General features: G+C 38.9%; 1 protein-coding gene across 1 annotated transcript in view; it reads left to right on the top strand.

Moving 5' to 3' along the window:
• PPM1D (protein phosphatase, Mg2+/Mn2+ dependent 1D) overlaps positions 1-20359 on the top strand; it is a 51909-nt gene that overhangs the window by 16142 nt on the left and 15408 nt on the right. The window contains exon 3 of the mRNA XM_046677672.1: positions 8516-8640. Within this exon, the coding sequence (XP_046533628.1) occupies positions 8516-8640 (125 nt within the window). The remainder of the gene's footprint in view (positions 1-8515; positions 8641-20359) is intronic.

The following is a 20359-nucleotide window of genomic DNA, read 5'->3' on the forward strand; positions in this document are numbered from 1 at the left end:
GTGGTAGGATTACAAATTGGTATGACCTGTATAGAATATAATGCATAACACTAGCTTTAAATGTTTATAGACTCAGTAATTTCAGGAATCTACTCTAAAGAAGAATTCTGAAATGTGGACAAAAATATCTGAACAGTGTTATTGACTGCAGCAGTGCTTAATGACTGTTAAAAGCTAGAAGTAACTCGAAGGCCCAATAGCTGGAGAATGGTTAAATATATTATAATGCATATTCATAACATTGAATATGATGTAGCCATTAAAAATAATGATTATTGAGCCAGCCCTAATGGCCTAGTGGTTAAAGTTTGGCATGCTCCACTTTGGTGCCCTAGGTTTGGTTCCTGGGCATGGAACCACACGACTCGTCTGTCAGTAGCCGTGCTGTGGTGGTGGCTCACATAGAAGAACTAGAAGGACTTACAACTAGGATATACAACCATGCCCTGGAGTTTTGGGGAGGGAAAAAAAAGAGAGGAAGATTGGCAACAGATGTTATTAGCTCCGGGTGAATCTTTCCTAGCAAAAAATAAAAATAAAAAATAATGTTTATAGATAAATTTTAAAAAATCACAGTGTTGTGAAAATTTTCAAACATAAGTAAAGGTAAAGAGAGTAATATAATGAACTCCCATATATAGGGGGGATTTTTTTCTTTTGAGGAAGATTACCCTGAGCTAACATCCGCTGCCAATCCTCCTCTTTTTGCTGAGGAAGACTGTCCCTGAGCTAACATCCATGCCCATCTTCCTCTACTTTATATATGGGATGCCTACCACAGCATGGCTTTTGCCAAGCAGTGCTATATCTGCACCCGGGACCTGAACCGGTAAACCCTGGGCCACCGAGAAGCAGAACATGTGAACTTAACTGCTGCACCACCAGGCCAGCCCCTAGGGGGATTTTTAATAATATAGGAGAATGCTTATTGGTCACAAAAAAAGCAGGATATAAAATTATATTTGTAGTGTGACCCCCAACTATGAAGAGAAACAGGAATAGAAGTACGCCAAATGTTAACTTTCTGAGTGTTGATTTTTGTATATGCATATATATATATTTGATGGTAGCATTCATTTGGTTAAAATTCAAGTAGTAGAAAACAGTGTACTATAGAAGATCTCCCACCTACTGTCCCGCAGGCTGCCCAGTTCCCCTCCACCTACAAGAAACTGATATTACTGTGTATCCTTCAATAGATGTCCATATACAATCAAATATTAAGCTGTTCCATGTACAGATGTACCATCATTTATTTAGCTAGTCTCCTTTTGAAGGATATTTATTTCTAATTTTTTTATTATAAACACTATTATAAAATGAATAATTTTGCACATGCATCTTTTTTGTACAGTGCAAGTATATTTGTAGGATCATTTCCTAGAAGTGAAATTGCTGGGCTGAAGAAGAGTGTGTTTTGATTATTGATAACTGTCTCCATGGAGGTTGTACTGCTTTATACTTCTATCGGCAGTGTATGTGGATGCCCTTGACAACACACTTACAGAACTTGCTGATCATATCCCATTTTAGGTAAAAAAAAAAAAAAAAAAAGGCGGGGGCTGGTCCTGTGGCCGAGTGGTTAAGTTTGTCCACTCTGCTTTGGTAGCCCAGAGTTTTGCTGGTTCGGATCCCGGGGTCAGACCTAGCACTGCTCATCAGGCCATGCTGAGGCGGCATCCCACATACCACAACTGGAAGGATCTACAACTAGAATATACAGCTATGTACTGGGGGGGTTTGGGGAGAAGAAGAAGAAAAAAAAGATTGGCAACAGATGTTAGCCCAGGGGCCAATCTTTAAAAAAAAGGGGGGGGGCCTAGGGGAGGGCCATCTTGGTGATCTTTTAATTTGATTTTATGAGAAATGTTAAATATCTTTTTTTTATTTGGTTAAGAGCAATTTATATTTCTGTTTCCTTTTCTGTTGATATTCTTTGTTCATTGAGGCAGGGAGATTGTTAGCCTTTTTTCTGATTAATGTGTAGGAGCCACTTATACACTAGAGAAATTAGTATGTATGTGATTTGGGTTTCAGATATTTTCAGTTTGTCTTTTGGTTATGTGCCTGGAATTTTTTTTTTCCACATGGAAGTTTATTTTAATGCAGTTGAATTTATCAATCTCTTCTGTTATGACTTTTGTTTTTTGTGCCGTACATACAATTCTTCCACTCTGAGATCATTAGAAAGTCTTCTAGGGGCCGGCTCACTGATGTAGTAGTTTAAGTTCATGTGCTTAACTTAAAAAAAAGTCTTCTATATTTTCTTCTAGTAGAGAGGTTATGAATATTTTTCATCTTATGGACCCTTTACAGTCTTCAAAATTGAGGATCTCAAAGAGCTTTTTGTTTATATGGGTTATACCTATTGATTTTACGATTGAAAATGGAGACATTTTCAAATATTTGTTAATTGATTGAAAAATAACAATGTTAAACCCATTATGTGTTAGCATAAAGAACATTTTTAATGAAAAAATAGCTGTTTTCCAAAATATTTAGTGAGAGGATTGGCATTGTTTGACATTTTTGCAAGTCTCTTAATGTCTGGCTTAATTGGTATTAGCTAGGTCCTCCTAGCTGCTTCTGCATTCAGTCTGTTGTGGTATATTATTTTGGTTGCACTGTCTGAAGTAAAATCTGGTCTTACGTAGATATATAATTGGAAAAGGGAGGAGTATTTCAGTAGCTTTTCCATGAGTAGGGGTTATTCTTCTTTGATACTCTTCCAAAACTCAAGAAGAGGTGGTTTGTTAAAGATTAATAATGGTGTGGTATTTGAAATCACATCAATGACCTTTTCATACTCTTAAGTTAAGAGCCATAGGTCTGTCAATTTAAGAACCATTGGTTAATGATTTTTTTATTGTTATTGAGGAAGATCAGCCTTGAGCTAACATCTGTTGCCAATCTTTCTCTTTTCCTTGAGGAAGATTGTCACTGAACTAACATCTGTACCAATCTTCCTCTATTTTATATGTGGGATGCCATCACAGTGTGACTTGACAAGCGGTGTGTAGGTCTGCACCCGAGAAGCGAACCTATGAACCCTGGGCTGCTGAAGTGGAGCGCATGAACTTAACCACTAAGCCACTGGCCTGGCCGCTAAATGATTTTTTTATCCATGTATTTTTAAATTATTATTTATTTTTTTTGAGGAAGATTAGCCCTGGGCTAACGTCTGCCACCAATCTTCCTCTTTCTTCTTCTTCTTCTTCTTCTTCTTTTTTCCTGAGGAAGACTGGCCCTGAGCTAACATCCATGCCCATCTTCCTCTACTTTTTATATGTGGGATGCCTGCCACAGCATGGCTTGCCAAGTGGTGCCATGTCCGTACCCAGGATCCGAACCAGTGAACCCCAGGCTGCTGAACAAGTGGAATGTATGCACTTAACTGCTGTGCCACCGGGCCAGCCCCTAAATTATTATTATTAACAGACTTTATTTTTTAGAGCAGTTTTAGGTTGACAGCAAAATTATTTTTTTTTTTGAGGAAGATTAGCCCTGAGCTAACATCTGCTGCCAATCCTCCTCTTTTTGCTGAGGAAGTCTGGCCCTGAGCTAACATCCATGACCATCTTCCTCTACTTTATAGGTGGGACTCCTGCCATAGCATGGCTTGACAAGTGGTGCCATGTCTGCACCTGGGATCTGAACTGGCGAACCCTGGGCTGCTGAAGCGGAACATGTGCACTTAACCGCTGTGCCACTGGGCCGGTCCCTTGACAGCAAAATTGAGTGGGAAGTACAGGGAGTTCCCTTATACTCCATGCCCTCTTCTATATGCACAGCCTCTCCCACTGTCAATATCCTGCACCACAGTGGTACATTTGTTACAGTCACTGACCCTACATTGATGCATTATCACCCCAAGTCCATAGTTTCTGTTAGGACTGCTTTTGGTGGTGTACGTTCTAGGGTTTTGACAAATGTATAATGAAATGTATCTACCATTATAGTAGCATACAGAATAATTTCACTGTCCTAAAAATCCTCTCTGCTCTCCCTGTGTATCCCTTCTTCCCAATGACCATTGGTCTTTTTATTGTCTCCATTGTTTTCCCTTTTCCAGAATGTTGTATAATTGGAATCATATAGTATATAGCCCTCATGCATGATTTTGTAACATATGCATTGGTCATCTGTAAAATATTGGTTTGCTGAGTTATGTAGATCATCCAAATATTGACACATTTTATTGTACAATATCATATCAATTCATATAGCCTCTTAAAAACTTCATTCTATACACATGGTCTTGGTAATACTATGAAAATAATTTTGAACCCACAGACCCCCTGAAAAGGTCTGGGGGAGTCCCAGGGGCCCTTGAACCATATTTTAAGAACCACTTTTGCAGTACTTGGCAATAGTTTCATCTTTTACGTTTTAGTCTTCAGTCTCTCGAATTTAAAATACAAGCTCTGTGGTAGGGATACAAGTTAATATTTTTTTCTTGGTGGCTATTAGTAGCCACTTGAACAATTATACATCTTTTCCTTACTGATTAGAAGACTTACCAGGCTTGGGGCTGGCCCCGTGGCCGAGTGGTTAAGTTCGCGCACTCCGCTGCAGGAGGCCCAGTGTTTCGTTGGTTTGAATCCTGGGCGCGGACATGGCAATGCTCATCAAGCCACGCTGGGGCAGCGTCCCACATGCCACAACTAGAAGGACCCACAACGAAGAATATACAACTATGTACCGGGGGGCTTTGGGGAGAAAAAGGAAAAATAAAATCTTAAAAAAAAAAAAAAGAAAGAAAGAATTAGCAGGCTTAAAACCCTTCTTCAGTGGGAAGATGACCTTGAGTTTACTCTCTTCCAGCGCTGTTTCTCTGGTTAAGATAAATACGGAATGTCAGCTCTGTTACAAGGCAACATTGCTTATTGTAGAATGACCCTTGAATGGAAGTGCATCTGGATAGGGAAGATTTTGAATGGACTACAGATTTCTGTTGGGAAGCACAGACCTTAGCTCCCCTTTGCACGTGCAGTTTGACTTGTGCAGGGACCAGAAAGTCATGGGCTATTATAAGACACTGATTCCTGTGGCATATGAATCTCACTTGGAGGGGCTACAAAATGGCTCCTGGATTTCTGTAAGGATCAGTGCTGAAGACAACATGACTGAAGCTGCTGTCCTAGCATACTGTGTCCTATATCCCACAAAGTTAAATGAGCCTGATGTCATGATATAGTCTATCTGATCTTATGAGACTGAAGGTCAGTCTCTATCTGAGACCATCGCTGGTAGTCATGCAAAGTGGGCTTTGCAATTATAAACTGAAATCTTGTATATATTGGGGTCTTTTTCTGGGCTTTCTATTTTTTTATACTGCCCATGTACCAATACCATATATATATATATATATATATATATATTTATGTATGAGGAAGATTGGCTGTGAGCTAAATCTGTTGCCAATCTTCCTCTTTTTTGCTTGAGGAAGATTGTCCCTGAACTAACATCTGTGCCAGTCTTCCTCTATTTTGTATGTGGCATGCTGCCACAGCGTGGCTTGATGAGTGATGTGTGGGTCTGCGCCTGGGATTGAACCTGCGAACCCTGGGCCGCAGAAGTGGAGTGTACGAACTTAACCACTATGCCACCAGGTTGAGCCCCCCCATATTTATTTTTAATTGAGGCTTTATTATGATTTTTAATATTGGTAGGGCTGACCCATTCTCATTAATCTTTTAAAAAATATTTTTCTTGACTTCTTTATCTTTCTATATGAATTTTTAAATTACATTTTCTTTGATTTTAATATCTTTTTTTAGGGTTTGTGTTTTTTGCCTTATCACTTAAAATACCATCTGGATAGTTGGACAGATGCTCTTTGTCATTTGGGAGCAGGTGTCTTTTTGCACAAATTGAGCTGTTTTATTATAAGTTATTTCCTTCTTTCCCCCTGTCTCACCCTAGGCAACTGGCCAGTGCTCTGTTTTTCCAGCCTTCTGTTGCTGCTCAGTCAGCTCTCTGCATATCAGGCTGTTCCTTTGTGTATGCCTTTTAATCATACAGGTCAATGGCAGGAAGTTCAATAAAAGTGTCTTTATAACATTACTCTGGTTTTTTGAAAATGGATTTAAAACTTTGTTTTGACCAGTACCATTATTTTGTCTTTTGTTCCTCAGAAACACAGAGACCATAATATCCTTGAATATTAGCAGAGTTCCTGGTAGAGTCATTTATATTGGCAGCAGTTTGGATAGCTACTGTAATTACTGAAGTATTAAGCCTCACTCTTTAGGGAGCAGCTTTGGGAAGAACAAGAGGGGTTAAGGTGGTATGAAGGCAGAATGTTGTTGGTGTCTCTTCTCCTGTAAGTCTTAAGTTTCATAGATTTTTGTGAATGGTAGATTTAGTCTTTACTCTCCTATTCGCTTTTTGAGGATCAGCATTGGAGAAAGCGTAAAATAAAAAAAGGCTGCCTTTGACGTTCTCTTACTATGACCCAGAACAGTGTTGCTTTCAGAATTGTCAATTAAACTGGTCTTCTCAAAAGGGATGGTAAATGAGCAACTCTTGAATTTCTCTACTATGTTAACATCCATAGTGTTTTTTATGATCATTCTGTACTTGCTTCATTCCTTCTCTATGCTATCCAGTATGGTAGCCACTAGCCACAGTTACAGTGTTCAGTAGCCACACATGGCTAGTGGTTACTCTACTGGACAGGGCAGAGTGAACATTTCTGTCATTGCAGGAAGTTTCATGAAACAGAGCTGCTCAGATCTCCTGGCCTACCCTTGTCAGATGAGCTTGTTTTCTGTTTTAGAAAGAAGATTGAGGTGGTTATCCTTCTGCCATCTTGATGTTTTTCTTGGCTCAGAGGAAGATTGATCTTTTCTCATTTTTAAGGTTTATGCCTTTTTTTTTCTTAGGACTTTTGTTCCATTTGTTATCTCTTCTCTCTCTAGTATCTTCATTCCTTTGAAGTTAGAGCAGAGATAGAAAAGCCTTAGTGGAGGTTAACTGGCTGGCTGCTGCTGAGGTGTAGGGCATTTCACACTGACATTCCTTTGGAGGGGGTCACCATTATCGGTCCTCTCTTCAGCTTTCCATATCTTGCAGCCAGTTTAGTTTTAGTGTAGGTGTATTCAGTGTTCATTAAGTTTAGGGGGATAGAGTCATGCTACTCAAAGTCAACATAGTAAACTAATAAGAGACTCATGCATACATCAGGATATCATAGTACCCATTAATAATAAGAAAAATAACTGCGGAGAAGACCACATATTATTGTCAGCTGGCCTGCTGTAGATGAAACGAAACTTCAGATTATAATCAAAGGATTTTGGGGCACACATGGAACCTGAGTTAGAAAACTTAATTAGATTATCTTAATATCATCTGTTTTTGAGAGTCTTGGGAAGCAACTTCCGTCTTATGCATATCTGTTAGGTGGACCTAATGTCAGGTAGGCTAATATTATTTCTTGGAAATGTTCTTTGCCATTCTTCCACCTTTTATAGCTTTCCAGAGGAGCATTTCTCTTCTATTGATTTTGTTTTTGAAGTCAGATAGATTATGATTAAATTGATTTAAGGGTCGGTTTCCCATTTCAGTCGTACCAGGCAGAGATTGAGAAAACCATCCCTGTTGTGTTAATTTTTTTTGTTCAGAGATTTGACATATTTCCATGTTTTAAGCACCCTACAGTGTACTAACTCCTCTGTGTATTAATTACAGATTTCTGTTACTCCTCTGCTAAATTTCTGGGAGGGTTTTCTTATTTTGTAACTCTCAAATCTACATCTCTACAGCTGATCTGTTTCCAGAGTCTAGTCTCACACTGCTAATTACAGAAATATCTACATACAAAGATAATTCTATTGAGATATTTCCTATTCATATCAAAAATATTAAAACTGAAGTTCTCCTGATTTCACTACCCTCAAATCCTTCAAAAACTGTATAACCTTTCCCTTTTAATTTCTTTCATCATGATTTAATTCGTCTCCATTTATAACCTCTTCTTTCTCCCCTCAATTTTTTAAAAGATTTTATTTTTCCTTTTTCTCCCAAAGCCCCCTGGTACATAGTTGTACATTTTTAGTTGTGCTTAGTTCTGGCACGTGGGATGCCGCCTCAGCATGGCTTGATGAGCAGAGTCATGCCTGCGCCCAGGATCCGATCCAGCGAAACCCTGGGCTACTGAAGCAGAGCGCACGAACCCAACCACTCGGCCGTGGGGTGGGCCCCTCTCCCCTCAATTTTTTTAGTTATCAAGTTATCTTGTTTTTTTCTTTGACATATCTACGTTTTTCTTCCCATTACTTCCATTCCATTCTGTCTAGTCTACTTCAGTAATCTCTAAATTTTCCTCATCGTAATCTACCCTATTTTGTCTTTCCGCTCTGAAGAGGAAGTTTAGTTTATGCATCATTGTATTTGAAACAAATAAGTCATTATTTTGTGGTGATATAATCTGATTGTATTAGTTACTTAACACATCAGGCTACCTTAGTTATATTTTAGTAATTGCGTATTTATGTGAACTCTTTTTTAGTGTGATGAACAAGTCTGGAGTGAATCGTGTAGTTTGGAAACGACCTCGGCTCACTCATAATGGACCTGTTAGAAGGAGCACAGTTATTGACCAGATTCCTTTTTTGGCAGTAGCAAGAGCACTTGGTAAGTAGGCCTTATATTTGGTAAAATCATACTGGATTTTCTACAATATATGGTGGTAAAACAGAGGAGACTGAGCACGAAACCCTCGTTTAGCACATAATGGAGATAGAGATGTGATGATATTATATTAAATGCTTTAAAAGCTAATTGAGGGGCAGGTTAAAGTATGGATTTCAGTGCCACTTGCTCTTGGGTCATGAATCACGTTCAGTGTTTTGGTAATTCCTGTCTATACTCAGGGAAGTATATGTATGCCTTGATGTTACCCTTAAAACTATTTCTCAATGTCCTTCTCTACTTTGGCTCTTCATATTTCTCTTAAGAACCTTCAAAACTCTTTTCTTTAGCTAGTGAAGTAAATTGTCCATGACAAAATAAAAGTACGTATTTTCTGGTCTACCTCATTTTGGAAGGAAGGCTAGAGAATTATAGCTATAGAAATTTCTTACCTTCAATGTGCTGGTTAAATTTTCTTCTAAAGAAAATTTCTCTTAGAAAACAGCAGTTTTTTCCTTCTCTAACAGACACTTGAGTACTGACTTGGTGCTGTGTACTGCGTTAAGTTTTGGAGAGAGAATACAGACGTACCCTGTCTGCCCTCATGGAGCAGGACTACGTAGTTGGGGAGACAGGCAATAAAGAAGTAAGCTTGTAAATGAACTAATAACAGATTAGGAAATATTATGAAAGAAAGAAATGGGGTCCTGTGATAAAGATTAGTTTAGAAGGGAAAAACTATTTTAGATAGTGTGATAGCAATGCTCCTTTTAGGAAGTGTTATTTTAGCTGAGATTTGATGGCTGAGAAGGAGCTCTTCTTTTTTTTTTTTTAAATGATTGGCACCTGAGCTAACATCTGTTGCCAATCTTCTTTTTATTTCTCTTTTTTCTTTCTCCCCCAGTGCCCCCCAGTACATCATTGTGTATTCTAGTTGTGGGTCCTTCTAGTTGTGCTATGTGGGACGCCGCCTCAGCACGGCTTGATGAACAGTGCTAGGTCCATGCCCAGGATCTGAACCAGCAAAACCCTGGGCCGCTGAAGCAGAGTGTGCAAACTTAACCACTCGGCCACAGGGCTGGCCCCAAAAGAAGTTATTCTTGTGGAGAACCTGTTGAAGAATATTCCAGGCATGGATCCTGAATTGGGAGAGAGCTTGGCATGTTCTAGGAATTATTAAAAGACTGGAGTTAATGAGGAAGACATGGGCCATGTCATGGCAGATATTCACATTCTAGTCTTAAATGTACTGAGAAACATTGAAGGGTATCAAGCTAGGGATTAACATCATCTGATTTGCATTTTCAAAAGATCATTTTACCTACCATATTACTCTCTCTTGTTCATCTTTGGTGATCAAATGCACGTAGTCACAATCTTCATGGAGCTTACAATCTGGTGGGGGAATAGATAAACAAATGAGAAAATGATTCTAAAAGTGTCATAAAGGAATTAAGATGATGTGCCAGTATTTGGTGGGAGAGATAGTGGGTAGCAAGGGAGGGCTACTTTAGAGAGAGTGATCAAAGAACATTCTTTAAGAAGGTGACATTTGAGCAAGACTTGAAGGAGAAGGAGCCAAGGAAAATATCAGTCCAAGCAGAACAACAGCATTCACAAAGGCCACTAGGCAATTAGTGGACATAGGATTTGGTGGGTAGGGGTGGAGGGTCCTCCAGCATATATTCTCTTTTCCTATTCAGTAACATCCTGATTTTCTTTTGGAAAATTGTATCTCCCCTATGTGCAGTCTTAGTTTAGACAGTCCTATTCACGGTCCTTTTGTAAAACATATAAAATGGTCAGGCATATGACTCCAGCTGTATCAGTCAGATTCTCTAGTCCAGGATTTTGAATTGTGAATCTAGTAAGGACAAAAATTAAAAACAAAAAAACTTGTTGGGATGAATTTATGCTAGTGATACTGACTCTTTTGACAGTGCCCATTGGTATGGTTGTTTTTGCTTGAAACTGCCCTGTTTCTGTGCGTAGTTCTTCAGCTTCTTGTCTATTGTGTGAGCTACTTGATTTTTTCTTGAGTTGTGTTTTTGGCGTAAGTTAACCTGAGCTGTAAATTGTCTTTTGCAAGCAAAGAATCCTCATGCAGGAAGTAAAGGGCTTGATGTCTTTAAGGAAGCCAGTCTGAGAAAGAGGAGGTAGAGATATAAAATGAAGGTGGAGATGAGGACATTTACCCAATTAAGAAGGGCCATGTAGGCTAAGATAAGGAGTTTGGTGAAGACATGAGTGGTTTGCAAGAACTAAATCCTACATAACTTTCTAGACCATGATAAGGAATTTTATTTTAAATGCTTCTGGGAAGGGATTGAAGAGTGGGAGAGGAAGTATACCATAGTGATTAAGAGAGAGACTTCGGAACCAAAATTCCTAGGTTCCAATCCCAATGCTGTTACTTACTATGCAAACTTGGGCAAATTTCTTAATGTATTGTGACATACTTTTGTCTGCTATAAAGTGGAGCTGATAATGCTACTTACCTCATACTGTTGTGAGTATTGGATGACTTAATACATGTTAAAGTGCTTAAAATAGTGCCTGGCACATCGAAGTCCTCTATAAATACTAGCTGTTATGATTATTGTTGTTTATTGAGGTAAGGCAGTGACATGATCCAGTTTGTTTTTCAAGGATCATTTTGGCTGCTTTGACTAAAATTATGAGGTAATAAAATTGGAGGCAAGGATACCCTTTAGGGGCGTGTAGCAGTATTCTAGGCACTTTGCGTATTTTATAGACTTGCAGAACTAGAAGGCTGTCTAAGTTACCTAGGTCATTCTTTCATACATTCATATGTGATGGAATTGACCCTCCCATTGTTAACAAGGAGAAAGATGGGGGAAGATGATAGTCAGTTGCTATTTACATTTTGGTTAGATGGTAAATTTCGGGGTGACTACTGCCATTTGTAATGTGAGTGAGCTTTGAAGGAGGGCATGGGGGCAAGGAATTATTAGTACTAAAGAAGAGAGATTTTTTTATGGGGAACTCAACTCATTTGACTGAGGGCAAGGTCTTACCTCAGGTTCAAAAGTAGGATGAACCTTCAGTTTAGAAAAGTAGATGCCATGGGGCTGGCCCCTGGCCAAGTGGTTAAGTTCTCACGCTCCGCTTCAGTGGCCCAGGGTTTCGCTGGTTCAGATCCTGGGCACGAACATGGCACCGCTCATCAGGCCATGCTGAGATGGCGTCCACATAGCACAACCAGAGGCACTCACAACTAGAATATACAACTATGTACTAGGGGAGTTTGGGGAGAAGAAGAAGAAGGAAAAAAAAAAAGAAGATTGGCAGCGGTTGTTAGCTCAGGTGCCAATCTTTAAAAAAAAAAAAAAGGAAAGAAACGAAAAGTAGATGCCAAGTCTTTTTGTATATATGAAGTGTGTGTGCCAAGCATTTCAAGTAAGCCTTGAAATCCTGCAGTGATTGTGTAGAGGAAGAGAAGGAACAGGTAAGGGACTGGCAGAAAGAGCAGGAAAACCAACTTGTTTTTCTGTTTCAGACATTCCTACTCAGTTCAGAGATACTCTCTAGGGTAATTCAGACAAGAAGTAATTCAACCCTTACTTGAATATCTTCAGTAATCTTTACTTAATGTTTCAAAATACAAACTTTTGCGTTTTGAACATCTCTGATAGTTATTGTATTGAGTTAAAATCTGCCTCCTTGAATCTTTCAGACATTGGCTCTAGTTTTGTGTGCTGAAATGAAAACAAGGCAGTGTATTTGTTTTGCCAGTTGTGTAATGACATTTACGTCTTCAAAATTGGCGAGCTTCTTTCTCTAGTCTTTCATCTAGTCTAATTTCAGACCCTTCATTATTCTTGTCATGTTTCTCTAGATGTTTCCTTCAATAAATATGATTCCAGAATTGAGGACACTCTATAAAATGTGATCTGACCAGTTTGAAGTACAATGGAAATATTCGTTTCCTGCTATCTGAGCATTGTACTTCTACTGATGGAGTCCTGGAATCCTGACTGTCATTAGCTTTTAGTAATCATAGCACGTTTGTTGGCTTATTAAACTCAGATCTTTAGATATTTTTCTTATAAACCTTTATCAGGTCATTTCTCTATTATGTACCCTGTTGGTTTTTATTGGGATGGTGTGAGGGGGAGGAGATAGAGACTGAATAATAGGAACATTAGATGAGTTTCTTGCAGAATGTATTAATCTAAACAAATGGTATTGATTAATATATTGGTATCTGTTGGAGAGAGAAAGATCTTGATTGATGTGACACTTTTTTCTTTTCTTTTGTTTCAATGTTTGTTATTGTCTGGAAAAAGAAATAGAGTGTGTAGTCCTTGATTTTGTATGTTGCACAAATATTCAGAAGTACTTAGGCAGCAGGGTATTAGTGTTGTTTTAAAGTGTCTCTCCACAGGCTGCTTTTAGTTACAAGAGAGAAGAAATAGTAATCAGAGAGAGATCAGGCAATAGTTGACTGAATGATCAAAATTACCATCACTAATGAGGAATAGTTGGACATTGTGTGCTTGCAGAGGTTGTGATATGCTGAGAGGAACATGATATCCCCTATGTAGTACTCTGGCCAGAAATACATAACTTCAGTCCTCTTAAAAGGAGGCTGAAGAAGGTTTATAAGAAAATGCTATTCCTTGTCCTAGGCTGGATCCTACAAAGGTCATTATTAGGCCGTATGATAATTTGGAATATGGACGATAGGTGGTAGATTACGTAAATATTATATCAGTGTAAATTTATGAAGCTGATTACTCTGCTGTAGTTATATAAGAGAATATCTGTATTTGTAGAAAATATACTTTGAAGTATTTAGGGTAAAGGGCCATCATTTAAAATATTTTATACACACCCAGTATATATATGTATATATATAGGTAGATAGAAAACAATAAAGCAAGTGGAGCAAAATGTTGTCAATATGAATCTGAGTAAAGAGTTAAGGGGCTGGCTCAGTGGCACAGCAGTTAAGTGCACACGTTCCGCTTCTCGGCAGCCCGGGGTTCGCCGGTTCGGATCCCGGGGGCTGACATGGCTCTGCTTGGCAAAAAGCCATGCTGTGGTAGATGTCCCACATATAAAGTAGAGGAAGATGGGCATGGATGTTAGCTCAGGGCCAGTCTTCCTCAGCAAAAAGAGGAGGATTGTCAGCAGATGTTAGCTCAGGGCTAATCTTCCTCAAAAAAAAAAAAAAATAGGCTGACAATAATATGAAATTTAATAAGAATAAATATAAAGTACTAGACTTACATTCAGAACATTATTTGAGAGACATCTGCTTTCATAGCAGCATTTCATATGAAAAAGAACTAGGGGTGTATTTTTTTAGTTGATTACTCACGAGCATGAGATAATCCAACAGTGTTAAGTGTAAGTTAGACATAAAAAATAATGCAGGCTTAGAAAACAGTAATAGAATATCCAGAGTTAGGGAATGGTTATGCCACTATACTCTGTACTTAAAAATATATCCAAAGGAGGGTGACCAAGTTGGAGGTGGTTCTAAGGTCATATTGTAATAGGAAGAAAACTAACAAATTGAATGTTTTTGAGTGTGCCAGGTACTATGGGAAGTGCTTTACATGTTGTTTCATTTTTACACTTTATAAAATGACAGGAAGATAGGGATTGTTTCCAGTTCATCAGTTAAGAAACTGCTTTAGCAGATATAGTAAATTGACCAAGTCCACATAGTTCGCATTTTGAGTACAGCTTTGTTCAACTTAAGAGTATAAGCTCTTTCCACTGTATCATGCTGCCACTCTCCTAAACTTAAACAGGATAATTTGGCAAGGTGTAGCCTGGAGTAGAAATACTGAGGACACTTATAGCTGGCTTAATATTTGTGAAGTTCTGTCATCTAGAAGAGGACTTAGCCTGATTTTTAAAAAAAAGCTGTGGAGAACTGTAAAAAAAGAGAAGATTTTAGCTCAGTAAAACAAAATTCATTACAGCTGATAAACAACAATATTTTGTGAACTGTAGGAAGCATTTCTTTTACTAGGAATGTTCAGGAGGCTAAATGGCTACCCAGTGTGGTTGGCCTGGATTTCTGCATTGGCTAGGAAGCTAGAGAATGTAAGACTTTGAGACTCTCTTATAGTTCTGAGAGTCCATGGGAATATTGTTAAAATTGTTCATCTTTGGATAAGCCTTCTATCATAATCAAAACATCTGTTTTCCACTAGCAGTTTTCACTGGTCATTGTTTTTGAGATTTGTGCATGTCTATAAATGTAGTTCTAGTTCAGTCATGAGCTGTTGTATATTCAGTTTCTGGCTCAGGGTCTCTGATGTGGTTGCAATCAAGATGTCAGCCATGACTGTGATCATCTGAAAGTTTGACTGGGGTTGGAGCATCTCTTTCTAGGACGGCTTCCTCACATGGCTATTGGCAGGAGGCCTCAGTCCCCTGCCCTGTGGGCCTCTTTTAGGGCTACTTGATGTGGCTTCATGACATGGCAGCTGGCTTTCCCAGAGCGAGTGATCCAAGAAAGAGCAAAATAATAGCCACAAATATTTATTAAGTACCTGCTCTGTATCGGGTACTGTTCTAGGTTCTGGGGTTTCTGCAGTGAAAAAAACAGTCAAGAATTCCTGGACTCATGGAACTTACTTTCTGGTAGGGGGAAACAAATGGTAAGCTAAAATAATTAGAATATATATTGTGTTATTTAATGAAAAGTGCTACTAAGAAAAATAAAGCAGGGAATGTTGTGGGAATGGTAGTATAATTTTAAATGGGGTAGAAGAGATCTGAAAATATGACATTTGAGTAAAGAGATGAGGCAGTGAGACCTATGGATGTCTGGGGCAAGAATATTTAGGCAGAAGGAACAACAAATGCAAATATCCTTATTACTTATGTGGGTTTTTTTTTTTAACTAAGCAGCTAGAAAGGTAGAGTTGCCATTAACTGATACAGTAAAGACTAAAACATTGGTTGTAAGGGGAAGTCAGGAGTTCAGTTTTGGACAAGTTACCTTAAAGGTGCTTATCAGACATGAAAGTGGTGATGTCCGCTTGGCTTCTGGTTACCAGAATTGACTGTAGGTGAGTTCTAGGCTGGAGATATCAGTTTGGGAGCCAGTAGCATGGAGATGGTGTTCAGAGACTTGTAACTGAATGAGGTCATCAGGGATTGAGTGTAGATAGAAAAAGGGAAAGTACTCCCATTGTTAGGATGTGGGGATATGAATGGAGAAACAAGATAAAACAAGACTGAGAAACAGCTGCAAGTAAAATAGGAAATTCTGGAGAGAGTTTCCTCCTGAAAGCTAAGTGGAGAAAGTCTTTCAAGAAGGTAAGTAAGTATTGGGGCCAGCCAGGTGGCACAGTGGTTAAGTGCGCACGTTCCGCTTCTTGGTGACCCAGGGTTCACTGGTTTGGATCCCAGGTGCAGACATGGCACTACTTGGCATGCCATGCTGTGGTGGGCGTCCCACATGTAAGGTGGAGGAAGATGGGCATGGATGTTAGCTCAGGGCCAGTCTTCCACAGCAAAAGAGGAGCATTGGCAGCAGTTAGCTCAGGGCTAGTCTTCCTCAAAAAAGAAAAAGAAAAGTGAGTATTTCGTTATGTGTCAGTTATACCTCAATTTTTTAAAAAAAGGTATTTCAAGTATTGTTGATAGTTTAGGTAAGGGGAAGACTGAAAAATGACCAGTGGGTTTAGCAATGTGGACATTGGTGATCGTGACAAAGTAGCTTTTGGTGGGATAGTGAGACCACAATCATGATTGGAGTTGGTTCAAGGAAGAGGAAGAGGAAAATTTGACAGAGGAAGTTTAGACACTCTTCCTAGGAATTTCATTATAAAGGGAAGGAGAGAAATGGGGCTTTAGCTGGAGCGGAAAGTATAGGGTCAAAAGAGGGTATGGTGGTGGTGTTTTTAAAAAGGGAAGAAATAATAGCAGTGGATGGGAAATATCCACTAGAACAGTGAAAACTGCATGTAGAAGATAAAAGATAATTACTATAGTAATATCCTACAGCAGTTACTCTATTTTAACATAATTTTGTAAACAAGTACATGGAAATGCATAAGTCTTTTGATGTAAAAAGACTTATGTGGAAAGATGAAATTGTTTTAGTAATGAAAAAGTGCTTCTGTTTTTTCCTCTTGATTTTACTTTTCAATCACATATTTTCTTCTCAAAGATAATACCTTTTTGATTTGTCACAGTACTTCTTCAGTCCTTATTCTGGCACTTGGGGAAAATTTTTTTTTAAAGAACTGTGGTTCTAGTTTTCTTTTTTAAGTTTAACTTGTTGCATGGTAATACTTATTGGCCTATAGTAAATTAAATGTTAGTATTAGCACCATTCTTATGGTTTATGGCCATTTTTCTTCTAGTTTTTTGGGAAGGAGGGATGTTTCCTTATCAAAATTGGTACCATTTAGGGACTGATGATCATTAGTTACTCGAGTACAAATGTAACAAAGGTGCCTTCTAGTGGTTGCCTGATGGAATTGCATGTGAGTCTTGCAAATGATTTATTCATTGAACATCTTTATTAAGTACAATGTGTACCAAGCCCGTGGTCTTGCCCTCACGGAATCTTACAGTTTAGGGAAGGGGAGAAGGCGTTCATCAAATGATCATAAAAGGAACTGAAACGTTTGAACTCTTGAGTACTTGTATATGTGCTAATGAGAAAAAAAATAGGGGTATGGTACCTTGCTAGAGGGGCCAGAGAAGTGATAATTGAGCTGAGGTCTGAAGAACTACTGGAAGTTGAGAGAGAAAGAAGCTATGTTGTAGGCATAGGAACTGCATTTGCGAACAGCTCTGTGATAGAGGAAGCATGGTGAATAAAAGCGACTCTGATGAAGACCAGTAGTATAGCTGAAACAAAGATATGGGAATAAAAGGCATAGATAAAATGAGAAAATGGTACATTTTTATAGGCTGTGGTTAAGAGTTGTGTTTTTGTCCTAAGAACAAGAGTAAACTGTTGCAGAGTTTGAGTGGGAAACATCTAACTAGATTTGTGTGTGGTATTTTTTAAATTATGGCAAAATACATGCAACATAAAATTTACTATCTTAACCATTTTACGTGTAAAGTTCAGTGGTATCAAGTACGTTTACATTGTTGTGCAACCATCACCAGCATCCATCTTAAATTTGTGTTTTAAAGAGGTGATTTTGGGGGCTGGCCTGGTGATGTAGTGGTTGAATTCATGTGCTCAGATTCAGCAGCCTGGGATTTGCAGGTTCGGATCCAGGGGGCAGACCTACACACTGCTTGTCAAGCCATGCTGTGGCAGGCGTCCCACATGCAAAACAGAGGAAGACTGGCAACAGATGTTAGCTCAGGGCCAGTCTTCCTCTGACACACACACACACACAAGAAAGCGATGATTTTAGTTGCAGTTTTGAGAATAGATTAGGTGAGGCAAAAGCTGCTGGGAAGCTTTCCATGGGAAGCCACCCACAGAGTTGGGTGTGCTGAAATTCACTAAAGGTAAGGACCACTGGGTGTTCTGTGCTTCTGATTTGGTAACCAAAACTGGCCTAGAAGGCATGCTCGGGCTAGCCTGGTGGCACAGCGGTTAAGTTTGCACATTCCACTTCTCGGTGACCCGGGGTTCACAGGTTAAAATCCCGGGTGTGGACATGGCACCGCTTGGCAAAAGCCATGCTGTGGTAGGCATCCCACGTATAAAGTAGAGGAAGGTGGGCACGGATGTTAGCTCAAGCCCAGTCTTCCTCAGCAAAAAGAAGAGGATTGGCAGTAGTTAGCTCAGGGCTAATCTTCCTCAAAAAAAAAAAGAAAGAAAGCAAGCATGCTCTATGATCGCCATCAACTGAATGCACTTGTGTCCAAAGCATTTGATTCTTGGTAGAACATTGCATGTAAAATGTTTATAAGAAGGTATTTTTCCTTCATGAGGAGAAATTCCCACATGAGATTCATATATTCTAGACTTTGTTTCTTTGGTCTGGAAAGCTTAAATTTATATGGCTGGATCCCAGTATATCCAATCATAATTCACATTATCATTTTCACGAATGACATACTTCACCCACATGCTGGCTGCTATGTGCCACAGGAGCAAGCAGAAAATGTACTGAAACCAGAAGAAAGGTGTCTTTCTCTTCTGGTATCCCTCCAGTGCCCCTATTGAGGACAAAAGGGAAATGGCCATTGAGCAGGAAACCAACCACATCTGACACAAGGTCTAAGCCCTCTGCCTTCAGTATGTGCAGGAATGACAGTCTGTAATCCTATTTTGGTGTACAAACACTAAACCAATGATAAAAATTCTTAGTTCAAAGCCCAATTCCCATCCTTACTCATTTCATCTCGGAGAAAGCCATGTAGAGTCTCCGAACTGGTAAATTAAGGAAACTGGCTGTATCATATGTTTCTAAAGCTGGCTATGAATATGAATCTTCTGGCAAGTTTGTTAAAAATTCAAATTCTAGGGACTTTTACTGGCAAATTTAAAGCAACTTGAGCATCAGAACAATAATAATAGGAATAAATTTAAACATCTTGAGGGAAAAAAATTAATCTATAAATCCATACTGATACTAAAAAGATAAAGAGGTATAGAGAAGAATGGAAAGCTCTTCTTTAGAAAAGACAGCTAGGGGCTGGCCCAGTGGTGTAGTGGTTAAGTTCATGTGCTCTGCTTAGGCAGCCTGGGGTTTGCCCCTTTGGCTCCTGGGCATGGACCTGCACACCACTCATCAAGCCATGCTATGGCAGCATCCCACATAGAAGAACTGGAAGGACTTACAACTAGGACATATGATTACGTATTGGGGCTTTGGGGAGAAAAAAAAAGAAAAAAGATAACTAATAAGTATTGTTAGAGTGTTCTAACAGTTTACAACCATTCTAGTAACAGTTGATTTGTGCAAGGATAACCAGTGGATGCTAAAATGTGGCATATTTTGGTGGAGAGCAGGAAATTTCATAGTCTCAAACTCACCCTATGGATTACTTAATTACAAAAAGAAAAAGGCACCTTTCTAGTGCTGGTAGACAGCACTTTAACCAAATGATCAAGCTTGGTATTGCCAATAATGGGACGTACTGACACCTTGTGCCTCCTAATGTGATAAACTGAGAAGGACACAACTTCAGCAATGTAATGTTCTGGCCAAAAAAAGTTTAACCTGAACACAAACCTTTATATCTAATGTGAGAGCATGAGGAAACAATGAGACAAATCCAAATTGAGTCACTCTGCAAAATAACTGGCTTGAGACTCTTCACAATTGTCAGTATCATAAATGACAACAATGAACCAAGAAACCGAGAGAACTGTTCTGGGTTAAAAACGATTAAAAATCTGATAATTAAATGCAATGAATGATCCTTGAGTGGTCCTGGATATTAAAAAAGTATTATTGGGATTACTGGGGAAATTTGAACATGGAATTTATATTACACAATACTGTATCAATACGAAATTTCCTGAGTATGGTTATATAGGAGAACATCCTCATGCTTACGAGATAAATGCTGGAAGTATTAATATTTACAGGTGAAGTGTCTTGATGTCTGTAACCTAGTCTCAGATGGCTCATCGAATAAATAAAACCATCTCTGTCCACTAATGGCAAGACTCTCTATATAGAAAATCTCAAAGAATCTCCAAAAAAGCTACTAGAATTAGTAAGTGAACTCAACAAGGTCACAAGATCCAAATTCAGTGTACACCGTCAGTCATATTTTTATGTACTAGAAATGAGCAATT

The sequence above is a fragment of the Equus quagga genome, chromosome 11 (genome assembly GCF_021613505.1).
Source record: "Equus quagga isolate Etosha38 chromosome 11, UCLA_HA_Equagga_1.0, whole genome shotgun sequence".
NCBI classification, from domain to species: Eukaryota; Metazoa; Chordata; class Mammalia; order Perissodactyla; family Equidae; genus Equus; species Equus quagga.